The 17495-nt window shown below is 40.1% G+C and overlaps 1 protein-coding gene across 1 annotated transcript; it reads right to left on the bottom strand.

The window, feature by feature from the left end:
- Positions 1 to 643: 643 nt before the first annotated feature.
- On the bottom strand, positions 644 to 10257 carry LOC308666961 (regulator of G-protein signaling 16-like; the record flags this gene model as incomplete). Its single annotated transcript, XM_081325995.1, is given in 7 exon segments — positions 644 to 1569; positions 4896 to 5062; positions 5907 to 5968; positions 6708 to 6800; positions 9995 to 10104; positions 10110 to 10208; positions 10210 to 10257. Coding segments are annotated over 7 exon segments (780 nt in total). The 3' UTR covers positions 644 to 1368.
- Positions 10258 to 17495: the final 7238 nt, after the last annotated feature.

Genomic DNA, 17495 nt, shown 5'->3' with positions numbered 1-17495 from the left:
ACTGCCGACCTTCTGATCGACAAGCTCAGCGTCCTAGTATGTTGCTCTAAAAAAGCACACCCTAAAGAAGGAAAGTCACAAATGAACTATCCTACTGATTATGTTTTATTTTCAACTTTCATTGAATCTAATGTTCAACAAGTGATTTGTGAAATGAAGCCCTGGAATTTAAGTTTTACACTATCCAGTCAACAGTGATGATACAAATTATCTCCACAAAGCAAACAGGAAATCATTCAATGGAAATTTTGTCCCTTCTTTTTCCACATTCAGACTATCAAATGAGCTTTAAATGACTAAATGTATGTATCAGTATGTTCATAAAACACTGTGAGGTAAACTAACAATTCTAAGGGACATATTTGTAGAGGTGGACTTGCTTGTCTCCCTCTTTTCTTAAAAATAATCTGTAAATGTCCCCTATAAGCATATTCTGTAAATGCTATGAATGTGGCTAAAAGGCCCACTTTCAACTGTAGGCTCCTTGTAGCAATAATTTATCCATAGCACCTATTTCTAAAGTGCTGTGCTTATCTAATGCCCATTCACAATAAATAACAATAAAATGACAATAATAAATATAAATAAGTAAAAAATAGGGCACATTTCCCAAGATTGCATATAATGTTCAGACATAAATAAAACAAGGTTTTCTTTCATATGTCTTTAAAAGGAAATCTGTCCAAAATGGCAGTAGATTGAGATGTATGAAGTAGCAAAGCAGATGAAGCCTTCCTCTTGAGTATAAATGCAAAACTGTTTGGATGCAAAGCTCTGGAACACCAAGCTGATCACTGTACAAACATGCAGAGAACTGAAGGCCTCTGAGGCTGACATGCAATGGGCAGAAATCTCAAACTGGTGTCTGCTATGTATAGAAGATATGAGAATTGTGCTATGTAGAGTTTTTGGTCTGTGTTTATAGGTGCAGAGACTAGCTTTTGAGAGTAGATGGAGACTTATCACTGGTTCAGACAGATGAATGCAGAGAGATCTCTCAAAAAATGGTAAACATTTTAGGAGAGAATCAAAATCCACCTTTTCCACATATTTCTCATTCCCTTTCCTGTTGCATTTCTCTTCCTGTTTGGAGACCGGAGTTCTCTTCATCAATTTCTCCAGCCTTTTTCATAGGCTCTCCCATTTTTTTCAACTCACAGCCTCTTTTCTAGAGAAGATCTACATTTTGTAGAGCTTCTGGGTGCATGGAAGCATTGGCGGTCCCAGGCATCCAGGCCAGGAAAAAATCCCAACCAAAGCTCTGCAACTGAAATGTTCTTGGCACTCTCCACTTGGACTCCAGCATCTCCAGTTTCATTCTGTGTCTCTGTTCACCAACACAGTTCCAGATGATGACAAGGGATCGGCTCAGGTGTGTGCAGGTTTGCCTGTTCTGTGGTCATTTGCTTGTTCAATTAGGTCTCTGTAATAAGCAGATTTCAGAAATCTGGGATAGGAGTCCTTCTCCATCAAGATGTATGTTTTTGCTTGTGCTTCTTCAAAGCATGTAGAAGAGGCCACAGCGAGATTCCTTCTGGTTGCCTCTCGAGTTTCATGGTCAAGATTTACCTAAAGAAGAAAAATTATGGTTGAATATAGCTCCTTGGTTGCAACTTGATGAATGAGAAACAACATATATAATATAGTAATTATTATATACTGTAACACTATAACCGGGGACGCGGTGGCTCAGCGGGTTAGGACGCTGAGCTTGTCGATCAGAAGGTCGGCAGTTTGGCGGGTCGAATCCCGAGTGCCGCGTAACAGAGTGAGCGCCTGTTACTCGTCCCAGCTTCTGCCAACCTAGCAGTTCGAAAGCACGTAAAAATGCAAGTAGAAAAATAGGGACCACTACGGTGGGAAGGTAACAGCGTTCCGTGCGCCTTTGGCGTCTAGTCATGCCGGCCACATGACCACGGAAGACGTCCTCGGACAAGCGCTGGCTCTTCGGCTTTGAAACGGAGATGAGCACCGGCCCCTAGAGTCGGAAACGACTAGCACGCATGTGCAGGGGAACCTTTACCTTTACCTTTAACACTATAACCAAGATAGAAAATTTCTTAGAGTGCATTACAAAAAAGCTTCTGAGTTATAGGTCTCGATGGAAGACATTTCCATTTCTTTAAAAAGCGTATGCTATTTATTCAACAGTGAAGGACCTGCAAAGTAGATATCAAAAGCTTCTGGAAATTGAATTTAAATAAGCAAATATGAATGAACACTGGAAATTGCTTGGCAATAAATAAAAGGTGGGAAATTCTCAAATACATGGAAGAATTTTGACAGCAGTTAGTTCCTTGAGCGTGCTGTTTTGGTCCTGGAGGTTTCATTATCAGACTAGTTAACATCTTCAGTGGGACTTCAGGTGAAGTGTTTTGTTCGGTTTTTCTTCTGTTTATATAGGTCCTGTGTGGTAGTGTGGTCAGTAAGTCATGTTGTTTGCATGGTACAAAATTCAACTGGTGTGGAGGTGGTCATTTCCATCAATGATTGGTCATTTGGATGGTCTGGTTTCTTATAGGTTCATATTCTGGTTGTAAGTCAATATGTTTATTGATGGATCCACACTGACTTAGAACCACCATACGAACCTATAAGAAATTGGACCATCCAAATAATCAATTCTGGACCACCTCACCAGTTGAATTTCACATGTGCAAACAACCAGTCACGCAACCAACTGACCACAACATGGCAAGACCTAGGTAAATGGAAGAAAAAGAACAAAACACTTAATCCGAAATCCCACTGGAGATGTTACCTAGTCTAGTAACAAAATGTCCAGGAGCTCAGAGAATGACCCAATGCCAAAATCCACAACCCAAGCCACAAATATTCTCTGCATGGAAGAATCCAAACTGCTCCATTTACCTGTCCTCCTTTGGACCCTTGCTATGCACTCTCAACAAAAGCATTTGTATGCATCTTCCCTTTCCTGGGTACGGGAGTTATAGCTAGATCAGATTGTGAGTGCACCACACTGGGAAAAGCCAACTTAGATAACCTTGATAACCTTGAAATGTCATGCCCTTCCCATTGTAAAGGCACTGTCGCCAATACTAAGATATATCTTGAAGCTGAATCTGCATGTATTAGATGGACCTCATGATGTGCAACATGTTATCAAACGTTAAGGTAGATCTATTGTATCACAGGCCCTTTAGAAAACTGCATGACTCAGCAGAAAATACCTATTCCAGATAACTGAGCTTCCTATTATGTACCTTTCTTAAGAACCCTCATTTTCATTCCATTTCTTTTTATGAGCCAATTAGTCAAATGATGCCAAAAAAGCTAATTAGTGTTACTAGGTAATAGAAATCATTTATCATTGGGAGGCCTACTGTGTGTTTCATACTTAGGATGATTATTTCTGCAAGGCACAGTGCCTTGAATCTTGCACATATGTATTACCTATGAACAGTGCTTTTTTTGTAAAAGAAAAAGGTGCCGGAACTCACACATGTCATACAACCCGCCTTGCCTACCCTACAAGGTTCCATCCAAAAAAGGTGCCGGAACTCAATTCTGAGCGTTCTATGAGAAAAAAAAACCTGCCTATGAATATTTATTTCCTGAAACAGAGCTGTGACTCTAGTCTATATCAGCGTTTCTCAACCTTGGAAACTCTAAGATGTGTGGACTTCAACTTTCAGAATTCAGAAGGCTGGCTGGGGAATTCTGGGAGTTGAAATTCACATGTCTTACAGTTGCTAAGGTTGAGAAATACTAGTTGACATAGAATCATACTCTATCTCAGCACTGTGGGAAACCTCGTGATTACATAACCTGTCTGAACTTGCTGAATCTGTTCTCCAGGTGTGAAATGATGCCAGCCCATGCCTTTTCCTTCTCAAGGCTGATTTAGAATTGCAACTGCCCATAGCTGTCACCACATACCTACACTGGGAAGGGGGTGATGGGTAATTGGAGGGCTGCAGATTGGCTCATGCAAATGCCTCCCAAATTCCAACTGTATGTTGTGTGGAGGTGTGTGCCCTATGTATTAATTGGTTGATCCAACTTCCTGTATTGTACTTTGCTGTTTGAGAATCCCCTAGCCCACAGGTCAGCAACCTGAGGCTCTGGAGTCACATGTGGCTCTTTCAGCCTTCTCTTGCTGCTCCCAGTTGTCCTCCACCATTTGCAGAGAGACAGAGACAGAGAGAGGCACTTGTGCTTCCCTTCCCTTCCTTTCCCTTCCCTTCCCCCCCTCTCTCTCTCTCTCTCTCTCTCTCTCTCTGTGTGTGTGTGTGTGTGTGTGTGTGTGTGTGTGTGTAAAAAAGAGAGTGGCCTCACGCTGTTCTCCGAGAAGCTGACAGGCTTATTGGGCAGGGCTCCTCCCTTTGCTGTGTCTCCACAGGAAGCAGCAGAAAGCAGGGCAGGAGAGCCAGCCCAATAAGAATGTGTGTCAGCTTGTCCAAGAACAGCGTGAAGCTAGCTTGCCAGGTGAGCAGAAGATCGGAGAGAGGGAGAGAGAGAGAGGGAGAGGGAGAGAGAGAACTCATGCCCAGCAGCCTCTATTTCTTTTTAATTAAACTCTTCAGTTGAGCTCCCCCTCCCTTGCATGCAAGCGCGCAGGGGCACAAGTTTTGCAGCTCCCAATGTTTTTTTCCCTCTGGGAAACTGGTCCAAGTGGCTCTTTGAGTGTTTAAGGTTGCCGACTCCTGCCCTAGCCAGAATGTTAAAATTCACTGACGTAAAAAAGGAACATCTATGCAACCATTCCTGAATGACAGATGCATACATTCCCTATCTGCTATACCAGAAAAGTCTGCTCAAGCCTTTATGCTTCTTTCTCTTTAAATCGACTTAGGCTCAAGCAAGTTTTTTTTTAAAGTTCTGCTTTGAAGTTGTGCGATTGACTTTTGAACTTATAAAGCCATTTGACTCACCTCCCTGGGGGCCTCATTCTGAACAAAGTCTTCAAAGATCCTGTTGGCTTTGGTTGCTAATTTTGCTTTGGAGGGGATTTTCTTATATTCTTCACAGGCAAGCCAAAACTCCAGATTTTCTTCACTAAATTCTGTTTTAAGAAACCCATGAAATGCTGCCATGCCACCTGTAAATGAGATAGAATAACCAGTTTAGAACTGGTAGAGAGAGAAGGAAAAGAAAGATTGTCGCTAATAGATTTTTTAAAACGCTGCATGTTTTGCAAATTCTAATGTCAAGGACAATACATCTTAAAGATACATGGCTTATTTCTGGGTAGAGAATAACCTATTACACTCCAGTAGCTTATTTATTTTGCCTTCTATTATAGAAAATAAAAATAAAAAAATCCAGGTAGCAAAAACACAACATTAAAAGGATGAGAATCCTCTCCCTGAAAATCTAGAGTGAATGGTCTGTTACTAAATTTAAAAAACAAAATGGAGAGAAGGTCACATTTATCATAATGCCTAATTTAAATCCAATGAGAGCCTGTGGGTCTAGTGGTAAAGGCACCAGGCTAGAAAGCCGGTTAGTCCCTTTTAGGGACCCAGCTGTGTGACTTTGAGCCAGTTATTCTGTCTCAGCTCACCTCACCTCACAAGGTTGTTGTTATGGGGAAAATAGGAGGAAGAAGGTGTGTTGGATATGTTTGCTGTCTTGAGTTATTTATAAACATACTAAATATTAGTATTCTCAACCAGTTCAGACCTTTGTTATTTGAGCAGGGAATTCCAGGAGCTATAATCTCTTAAAACTATGTTAAGGATGATTGTTCATTCAGTGATTCTGTAAAGTATCTGCTTTTCTGCTTTCTAGAAAAATCCTCTGGTGCATTTTGTGAAGACATGACTGGTTGGCAACCCTACTGAATCATGTGAAATCACACAATCGCCATTCTTGTTACTCGTAATTATAAGGTTTGGAGTTTTTTTTACAAATTGTTCATTACATACAAGATGCATACTCACTTCTGCTTCTCAGCAATTGATCAAAGGACTCCTTCCATCCAAGTGCTTCCTCCAAAGAATATCTGGAGAAGAAATGAGCAGTTTTAGAGGTTGTCCGAGAGTAATGTTGTAAGTGAGGAGTACAGGAAGCAGAGCCACTAGGAAGTGCAGAGGTGATCCTATTTATCTTGCCTTCACTTCTCATAATCTCCCATTCAGTCAGTTGCCCGCTGCCACACATTGCCTCACATACATTATGTCATTAACAACATTTAAACAACTGAAGATAGTTCTTCAAAATTTCTTATCCTTCTTAGCCAATTAAGATGTAGAGCTTTGTTCTGGAGACAATATTCTGAAATGGGAAAAAATGCTATCTGGTAACTGAGTAGCTGAGATATCCTGAGTGAAGATTTATTGAACAATCACCCTTTTTTCATAGAATGTTATAAGTGACTGAGATAAAGGGGTCTTTCTTTTTTAAGTCTCCCATTTTCACCCTACTACTTCTTCCATCATTTTCTTTTCAGGAAAAAATGGTCTTATAACACTTGCACAAGACTTTTTAATATTAGTGTTTCTTTGTCTCGAAGCAGCTTCTCTCCAAAAACATCTCAGCCATTTGGCTGATTCAGAACAGCTCTTTGTCTGTTCATAAATGGGGGATGCAATGTAACAAGCAGCCATATCATAGAAAATATTTTCTGCTACAGTTAAAAAGCATTAACTAGGGTGCCTTCCTCTCCTTGAACTCAATTAGAAACTGAAATAACCCTAAAATTGTATTGCTCTGCCGCTTCTATCAACCAAGTATAGACTTACTTTTGTTTGGCGCTCCAACTGAAGTTCCCAATTTTATGTCCAAACTCTGGTTTATGAAGCAGAATTCCCAAACGTGTTTTAAATTCTTTGGCTCTGGAAAAAGAAAAAGAATATAATTCAAAATGCATACTAAAAGTACCATGATTACTGGAGGATATCAAGGGCAGGCAAGGATGTTCCTTCAAACTTAAGGTCTCCAAGGAGCTTCTTGGTTCAGGCAATTTAAGGTAAGAGTTTGCATGGTGAGATTGAGAGTTGTAGCATTTCTTTAGTAATGCCACTATTTGACTTCTCTGCTAAGCTTTCCTTTTCTCTATTAGAGCATGCATTTTTTATCCTTTATCAACCAGTCTTGAACTTGGCTATCTGTATTATATTGTTGGCAACAAGGATAAATGGATTTTAAACAGCAGAATGTAATAATAAGTTTTCTTCCTCAGGGTTGAATTAGCTTTTTATCCCCACCCACCCCCTTTCACCAGATATCCATTGCTTAATTCTCTGGGCCAGTCTCTCTCCCTCAACTTCTCATCAAAGCCCAAAGAGCTCTAGGCTACAAGCTCCAGATCACCACCAGGTGGCAACAAAGAGACACAAAGAACACTTGAGCTTAGTCTGATGGTCATCTGGAGATTTGTACCCCCAGATCTGATAGCCCTGCTCTTAAGTGCCTTGACCTCTGAAATGAAGTGATATGACATGTCATAACTCCAGCCTACCAGGGCATTAATTCTGTCATGGTCTAAGTTACCTTACAAGGATTCAATATTCCAACTACCTAATTTCTTAAAAGCTGCTCACAATAGTATTCCAATAATAAAATAAATATATATGCTTTCTGCTTTGTAAAACTAGGCAAGCATTTCAGTTCTGCAAAATTCTTAAGCTACTAATTATCATCAGTAATATGTACCAAAAAGCAGGCAATATGTGCCAGAATTTAATAATTATCAATAAACAGGTGAACAATAAAAATGTTTAATCCTTCAAAAATGTTTATAAAAATTATATCTATATTATATTTATAACTTTAACCAACATATTTTTGATTAACCATCATTATCAGATGAGGTCAACATTTAATCTGCTGTAGAAAAACTGAACATACATATACTGTAGTTGGTGTGCACACATATAGATATAATTCTATGGTGCACTTTTATCCACCTTTTTTAGTTTATTCCTGTTTAAATCTTTGTACATTTTTCTTGAACCTTTTGTTCTTTTCTGTTTATTAAAACAATATTTAAATAAATACAATTGTTTCTAGTATTTGTCCAGCATGTTTTTAAAATGCCCTGTATGATTCCACAGATCATAGAAAAGATGCTCTTTAGCTGATAATGAATCTAGCTTATTTAAACTGATATGCGGATAGTATTTCTGAATTAACTGTTAAATTTTATAGCATTTAGGATTAATCAGTACCATCCTATTCACCAACTTGTAATTATATTTTTGAGCGGAAATCCTGAAAAATTATACTGTCACATAATACTGAGACAAATCACAAATGTTACTAGGAAAAAAACGTAAGTCAGACCAGAATAATGCTTTCTATATTTTCAAAACATTACAATTTCAGGCTCACTGCTCTCTAGGTAATGTCACTTATTTTTATGACTTTTTATGAAATTCCAGCTTTTGATGGGTATGACTTCTTTATTTAACGGGTAGAGTTATAGGAGTTCTGAATCTATTTGGACCAGTGAACTCATTTGGAATGTTGAAGTCACGTTGTAGCTTTTTTCACAAAAGATTATCATGATACATTCAGTTAATCCATATATGAGAAGTTAAATACTATAAGGCTGTGGAACTGCAATTACCTAGCATTTTGTAAGAATGGAATTATTCGTAGAAATATAGATTGCACTTACACCTTGTGCTTCGGTAATTTGCCACTTAAAAAAATTAAAATAATCTTCTCTTTAAAAATAATTTGCTGCAGGTAGTTTAGTGGGTGTCTACTCTTGCTCCTGGGCACTGCACTAGGGGCCCAGATCTGTGCCATGTGGCCTTCAAGTGCAGAAGGTCAAGCTGATCATGATGACGATTAATAGTCTGTTGCTTCCCACTTTGGAGCATCTGCATTCCTTTTGATCTTTCTCCTTAAGGCACTCTGTTTGGACTTGGCTGTGAACACACTAACAGGCCCTTCATGTCTCTACAGCTGTTGAGTCTGAGACAATCAGGAACATGGAAAATCAATTGGATTTTCCCAGAGATTTAAAAGATGTGATGACAATGTATTTGCCTTTGACTGTGTTTATTTGTTAACTGCACTATTTTCTCCCAAAGGTTACCTGAGTGCTCAGTAAGTCATTATGGCGTGATGCGGCTGGGGCCAGGAGCAAAGGAGAGGGGAAAGGTTCTGTAAATACTAGAAATGTCATCCTGCCTTTTTCAAGCACAGCAGATGGACAGCACACCAAAGCAAAATTCAGACGCAACTGTCAAACTCTCTTCATTGTCCTTTTCTCATACCTGTGCACCTGACAAAAAACACACTGTACATTCCTCAAGGCAGACTCAGCTTTTTTGCTGTAGCTGTATTGTTTTACTAGGACACAAATGAAGTGCCAATCTCACAATTATTATAATTATTTCCCATCAATGCTTCTACACTATCTCTCCCTAATTACTATTCCTCTTCAGTGACTAACTGGATGCTTTCCTTGCCATTATTCAAAGCATCCCATAGCTGGTAGAGTTTTCTGACTTTGAATGTTGTGTCACACCTGCCTACCAGGGTGGTGCTGCAGCCATTCAGAGGTCTCTCCCTGGTTGGTGCATCACTGCGACAGTTTGGAGATGGCTGCCTGGTGTGTCGCTTTCTATTCTTAGCTCACCAACCTCTGGCTGGTGTGTGGCAGGCATGCTAATGATGTGCAGTGCTACTTGCAGAGGTATCCTTGGGAACTGCATTGCAAAGACAGGGCAGAGTTTTGTACTCATTTTCTAATCACAACATTTAAAAGCATAAAAACAAGCCAAAATGTATAAAGCAGACAGTCCAACAGCTCTCAAGAAAAGCGAGAGAAATATAGGGCAAACCTATTTATTTTAATCTCTTTATTATTATCATTACCTCTCTTATCTTTCCTCAGTGCTGAACTAAATGATGCCAGTCCAGTTATTACATGAAGTGGTACAATCAGGGTTTGGGATGTAGACAAAGATCCTTCCTGGTCAGTACCTGTGGCCAAGTCAAGTCCAGTCCAGGCCTGACTGTTCAGCGAAGTAATAATTTGCTAAGAGCTTCAATAATTTCCCAAGCCTCTTACCTTTCCAAGCAGCTAGCAGGCAGTGCAGCTAAACCCCGGCACATGTTGAGGAAGTGGATGGCTTGCTTAAATCTGCAGAAACTGGATTGGGGAGCAGTGGAGGATTCTGATCACAGCCTTCACCTATTAAGCTTTCAGTGCTGGAGCTTGGAAGCAGAGCTTTTATATCTTTCAGGAAGTGGGAGGGAGCATGAATCAAGCACACAGCTCCCGCCTGCCTCTATACAAGAATAATTGGAACTGTCCTTGAACAGCACAGTCATAAGTGGAATTCAGAATGAACAAGCAGGACAAAATATGGGTGTTTCTGTTGTAGCTACACTTGTATTCCATGATTGAAGGGTACTTACACAGGAACTGCAGTCAAGAGCTCAAGGGATGTATTTTTCATCTCTGAAAAGCACTTGGCTGCTGCGCTTATCATCAAATAAAATACGCACTAATAGCAAGTGCCAAACAGCCTTTGCTGTTCTTGTTCTTTTAAAAAATGTGATGACAAGAGTCTACGTATAATTTAAATACATCAGCCTAATTTGCCAGGACACAGTTGGTACTAGCACCAATAGAAGCGTTTTTCCTGGTGCAAGGAACTGGTCAGGGTGGAGCAGTGGAGTGGGAGATAGTGTTAAATCGGGACCACAGTAGGGCAAGACCAAACTAAATTGGGACTGCAATAGGGCAAGGGCCAGGACAGTCTGACAAGCGTATCTACTTTGGCCCCAAGAGGTCCAGAGCAGCGTGGAGTACAGTTGAGGATCTTCTGTGGAGCTCCATCTCTAACATACAGTCGGGGAATGTAGTGAAATGAAAGGGAGAGTTCTTTTGGTATCATCTCATAGTAGAAGGAGAAATGCTGGGTTCACGGGTGGACATGAGGAATAGCCTTGAGAGTGATCTTGGTGATCAGTCACTCCAAGAAGGAATGAGATGAGAGAAAGAGAGAGAGATTTAGCTTGTTTCTGTCTATTTAATGTATCAATATTAAATTAATGCTGCCTTTGGAAGATGGGGTTTTAGGTCCCACAGCCTTTATTTGTAAGATAGCTTGATTTCTTTTCATTTTTAAGAAAAGAAGCATGTCAATGAAATTTAGAGGTACCAAAACTATAAGTGCATTCAAATAAGGTTTTCTGATTTTTTTTACCGTTTTTACTGTAGGCAGCATTCACAACGTACCGTTATATTCAAATTAAGAATTTGAGAGGTTTTTTTTTTAAAAAAAGGTATGCATTATTTGATTTCCCTGTTTTTAATCCTTTATTTTGGAGAATGCTTCTACTACTACTTAGCTAAAAGCTGAATCCTGCAAATCAAAGAGATAATCCCGTAGGTAAAATAATCTTAATGTCAGGCTTCCATAAGTATTTCTAGAAAATAAGGCTTATGTAATTGAATGATGCTTTCTCCTTCCCTGCTCTATAATCATCACTGCACAAAAACACACTGCCCCAATACACAGAAAACAACCATCAGGCAGAAGGAGTAACTTTTAACCAGGTTCATGATCTCTCCTCCCTGCCCCCCCCCCAGCTTCTCTGCATGTTGGGAAAGAAAAAAAATACAGAAAGGAGAGGCCAATTGGCCTACTACAGTATAAACATTTAACTAAAAGATATCAGAAGAATAATTTAAACAAAAGGGAACAACAACAGCAGGAAAGAGAAATGAATACCAAAAAAAAATCATAGGCAGAAAAAGGGACATGTTTCACATCATATTCCAAACCCTGATTTAGAAATCCAGGTCAGAATATATTGCACAGATCTAGCAACGTGAACAAGGGCAATCAAAAGCTTAGCCCACCTAGAGAGGGCTGCTTATTAAGAGGATAGAAGAGGGCTGTAGAGCACAGATACTTCCAAAGGTTCTCCAACTCCACATGATGCCCAGATTTAATTAGTTTGTGCCACAGAGCATGCCTCCTGAGGCCCAACTGTAAGGCCACAGAGGTTTTTCAGGAATGTGCCAATTTACTTATGCTGGGGAAAAAAGAGAGAACTATATGGAATTGCCAAGCTTCTTGCCTTGCTCCAAAGCTGTGTTCTTTTTCCATCACTCAAGTCCTGACTTTCCCAAGCAGCTGTTCATCCCCACTGCTAAAGCTTGTGCTTACTTCAGGGACGACAGGACCCCTATTTCCACAGCAGTTCCTCTGCAGGGATGTTTCAATACTTTTCTGCTTGTTGCTAAGCTTACTTACATTAGTGTTAAATAGAAACTATTCAAATGTATTCTTCATCCCCAATGTATTTGCACCTGAATCCTTATTAGTATAACAGAGTAGCAGAATTAACTATGTTGTTGCAGTTAAGGGGCAATCTGAGGTTACAGGGCTATTTTAATTTCTTCTCCTTAACATGCAGCACAATGAAGGTTGATGATACTGCACCTATAGTGGTTCAATTCATTTTACTTTCTCACTTTCATTATCAGAATCTACTATCTTGTGTTTAGCAGAAATGAATGGTTCTACAATTCCATAACATACTGTGGCTGGATACCCAAATCCCCCCAAGCCACAATGTGGTTTGTGGTTGGCTTAGAAAAACATATAGCTTAAATTATCTCTTTCTACACATACAACATACAACTTCTAGCATTAATCCAGCTGGGAAACAATGGAAATCTTAGAACAAGGCAGACTGAAAAAGCAAGACAACATTTAAAAGCAAATAAGCCACAATTGACTTAATTCCTATGCATGAATGTATGTAAGCAAAGATCCAATAGCAATATATCAACTCAACCTGTAGCATTCCCACCTCACACAGTAATAAATCAAAAACCTAGATAAACTAGAGATATTTCTCATATAAATCTAAGAACCAAAGCCAGCAATCCAACTATTACAAAAAATAAGAGGTAGAAAAAAAAGAAATTTTAATTGTGGGCTCTACCAATTAGATAGATCTCATGTTATTGAAGTGGCTAGTTTATATTTTGTAAAAGTAAACAGTTGAGGTTTGAAGTTGATACTTTATTGCACCAAAGGAAGTCAGAAGTGAATGCCATTTTTTTTCTCCCTTACCTCACTTCTCTACTCCCTTTTCCCTTCCCCATTTTTTCCACTATTTACTTTATATTTCGATTGTATTGTATATTATAAACTGCTAAAACTTTGTATAAAAAAAGAAAACTAACACCCCCCACAAGCCAACCTACCACATAGCAAAACATTAGCGCTCACAAGACAGAATCAGTATGTAACATCACCTGCAAAACAACATTCACCTACAGGACTATCCCACCCAAGCTTATATAAAAAAGGCAGGATATCAGGGGTCCCCAAGCCCCGGTCCGTGGACCAGTAGCAGGCCATGGCATGGCAGCAACCGGGCTGCACAAACAAGCAAAGCCCCATCCATGGGATGCAGGCAGCACACAAAACCACGCCTCCTCCAGTCCAGGGAAAAAGCTCTCTCCGTGTAACTGGCACTGGTGCCCAAAAGGTTGGGGGCCTCTGTTGTATATAATTCTTCCCAACCAATGAACTTCATTTCTGCTAAACTCACATTTGATCATATTACTTAGTAGGGTGATGAAATGTCTGCAACTCCAAATCAAAGCTGCAATGATACAACATGCCAATCCTGAGCTACATATATTTGCTACCATATTACTTTATGTTTGGTAGAGTGAATGAAGCTCTAATATATTCACAGAATGTACATAATATTACACTTACAAAGGAATTTCTAAGAGGAGAGGAAGATGACTATTAATTAATTTGTGGGACATTATTTGATAAGATTACATTTTAATATGCTGTTGTTTCTGATAGCTCATAATTTATTTATTTATTTTATTTATTTTAATTCCATTTATATCCCGCCCTTCTCCGAAGACTCAGGGCGGCTTACAATTTAAGCACAAACCAATGTGCTTAGCAATAGCCTTCATTCTATGTATATGCCTGCTTATTAGGGCTTTCGCCCCCCCCCCCAAGCGGCATTATTACAAAGTCAGCTTATTGCCCCCAACAATCTGGGTCCTCATTTTACCTACCTCGGAAATCTTTTTTTATTAACTTTGAATGATGTAGCTTTAATGATTTGTTTAATATAAGATGGGGAAAATAGATTGTTTTGTATTTTTAGAAAAAATGATGTTACAGTGTAAAGTAAATGAAAGGAATATTAAATTGATTTATTTGTTTAAGGTTAATATAGTGTATGTATTATTTCTGATAATTTTTAAAGGACTTTTGCTGATTAAGATTGAATGATGAAGCTTTATTGTTTGCTAATATATAAAAGATGAGATTTTTAGACTTACATGTTAAAGGTGGTAAATTACTGAATTGCACTTGTCAGTACTGGGAAAAATCCTAGACCTAAAAGCTGTGGTGGCGCAGTGGTTAGAATGTAGTACTGCAGGCTACTTCTGCTGACTGCTGGCTGTCAGCAGTTGGAGTCTCACCTGCTGAAGGTTGACTCAGCCTTCCATCCTTCCAAGGTCAGCAAAATGAGGACCTAGATTGTTGGGGGCAATATGCCGACTCTGTAAACCGCTTAGAGAGGGCTGTGAAGCGGTATATAAGTCTAAATACTATTGTTATATACTGTACATTTTTCCCTTTTACATGTTTTTCTTCCTCCCACCTTTTATTCTCTACTATTTCTTTTTTGTATAAGATGGCAGGGTCATCCACTCTGTTGAAGTATATAATACAATCAACAAGGTGTAAAGGCAGGTGTTATACTTCATATCTCTTCATTTAGCAGTCTCCTGCTATACCAAAATCTTGTATTCAATTTCTGCAGCCACTCCACAGATTGAATTATCTTAGGGGTCTTTTGAGTGGAAGAGAGGAAAGGAAGAAAATAGGAAATAATTATAGCGATCAGTGTCAGAGAAAACTATCACAAGAACAAAATGCACCAGAAAGATAGGAGAGATGAATGTGCACCCTGAAACATAAATATATCGGATATTATGGTAGCAATTGGAGTCAATTGCTGGTTTTATACAGGCCAGGTTGTATGTTTTTAAAGCAGTGCAGGAGCAGGAAAACTTTTTTTCTTTCCTTTTGCTGGTCACAGTGGGTCTGATTAAATTCTCAACAGATACCTCAGTGATGCTGATAGCCCAATAGTTAAGAATAATTAGAGGTCTGTGTGTGCGCATATGGTAAGTGTCTAATCTGCTTATGACAACCACATTGCTGATATTTTCCCTAATACACTAACTTTACCTTACCATACACTTAAGGGTCCATGTGGGAAAACCAAGCAAGCTCCTCTTCATCAGACAAAATTATTATTTGATGCTGGGTATGGCATATAAAGTTTGTACTGGTTGACATCAAGGGGTTAACTCAAGTTTGTTTTTCACATACACATAAATACTGGTCCTCACTAGTGGTCAGATCCAGTGGTATCACTAGAACAGGGGTGTCAAACTGCCAGCCCACGGACCGGACGCATCATAGCAAAACCGCACCCATCCCATTGCCGGCAATGGGAAAAAGTCACAATACATCGTGACATGTCACATGACATTGCGAGTTTGACACCCCCCCCCCCCCGCACTAGAGAGTCAATACTTTTCATATTGGTTCCCAGGATAAAATGACAAAACATTGGCAAAAAAAATGAATATGAGCAACTGATGTGTCAGTGTCCGTGGAAGCGTGATACCATTTTGGTGGTGAGAAATGAGGCACTAGATGCTCCAAACTGAGCTCCTTTGGTGTGCTACACTGGAGGAAAATGCTAGAATTCAGCCCATGCCAAAAAATGATTTGCAATGTCTAGACTCTAGACATTATCTGGGCAATCATTTCTAAAATATGTCATGCAATTTATGTGGATCAGCACCAAACCCTCTTGTGACCTTTCCTATTTTCTAGTTACAAACATTATAGCTTTGCTATTAGGTGACAATTATTCATTTTGTTCCCCACTGCCATCTGCTACTTAAGGAACCCAGTCTCATATGGGGGGGGCCGCTATTCACTAAAAATAAATAAAATTAATAGCGCCTTGATCTTGAGGGGAAGAGATCTATATTACTCCCTGTGTATTTCAATCAGATGCCCAATGCAGATGGAAAGAGGTGGCGGCCGCATTTTCTAAACAAACAAAACAGGTCTAAAACGGCTGAGACTCATCCCGTGACACGTGGGAGGCCAGGGAAAAGAAAACAAGAATGCTCTGCAGCTCCAATTTCCAGGGTTTCTTTTAAAATGTTTGTCACCCTCTTTCCCACCACTGGGATGCTCCAAGAGTTCAAGAACCCTTCCAAACAGGCGCCACACCCCGCTTCTGCCCACCCTTCGCCCCTCGCGGAAGCTTCACGTCCACGCCTTCCCGACATCCCGGCTGAGCTCAGCTTACAGGCAGGAGACTGGCGGGAAGGGAAGGGAAGGGAGGGCAAGGGGCGGGGCTGCCCGCGCGTCTCGCTTGCCTGGGTGTTGGGACGCTTTTCTTCGCATGCAGCGCTGCCGGTGGAGGGGGGAGAGACACGTGTGTCTGCGGCGTGCGCATTTTCAAGTCTTCTCAACGCGCGTCCGCCCTGTTGCGGAGATGGGATGGCGTTTGACTCTGCTGGGCTTCGCTTGACGACAAAGGGGACAAGCACGGCCCTCGTGGCAGATTTATACACGTGTGTGTCCATGTGGGAAAACCAAGGCCTCTTGGGTTTATGCTGTAGCCTGCGATGAAGGGGAGAGCCGCTTTTACCTCTTTGAGGAACGGTGGAGGAGGTCAGCGTCCATTTGTCACGAGAAGTCGCGTTTCCACGTGGCCTCTTTTTAAAAAATAAATAAGCGGTCTGGCGGCAAGAAAAGGGAAAGGAAAAGAAAGCATCCACTTAAGCCACAATTTACCCGGGTTTAACAGCGGCAATGAGCAATAACAAACAGTACATTTGCGCATTTCCGACGTCTGTGCTACAAAGGCTAGGATTTTTCATGTGTCTTAATCTTTCCCGACGCTTCCTCGAAAATCACAGACCTACACTTTCCTTTAACCAGAAGCCAATGCCAAAGATGGGAGGTGGGGGGCAGGGGGTTGCCTCAAACTTAAGAAAGTAGTTACTTCCTTATATAATAATTAAATTAAAATTATAACTAATTTTCATTTTGCATAGGTGTTCTCGGAATTGTGGCATAGACCTCCCTAAACCTTAATGAAATCTGGCTGATCCCCTCTAGGTAGGTTGGTGTGTATATAGGTATATATAATGTCCAGAAAAGTATTTGGGAATGTGCAAAAGTTCTCCAGAAAGTGTAATTGTGGCTTTAGCTTAAACAAATGCCTTAGGGCTAACAGTTCTCAATGAATTACAGTATTTCAGAACAAAGCAGCAGTTCTTGAAATCAGCAGTAGAATGATTACATGCCCTTTTCTGATTGTGGCGTTATAATGTCACTCACATTGGTGATTTTGGGCAGGATAAGAAGGAACACAATAGTCCAGCTTTCTCCCATGTAATTCAAAAACAGAACAAATGTTTTCTTTATATTGGCTTGCAGAGAAGCTGTCAAGTTCACTGGACA

This window comes from Vipera berus (genome assembly GCF_964194415.1).
Source record: "Vipera berus genome assembly, chromosome: 3".
NCBI lineage: Eukaryota > Metazoa > Chordata > Lepidosauria > Squamata > Viperidae > Vipera > Vipera berus.
Note: the sequence above shows the minus strand (reverse complement) of the source record. Positions and strands in the feature narration are given on the sequence as shown.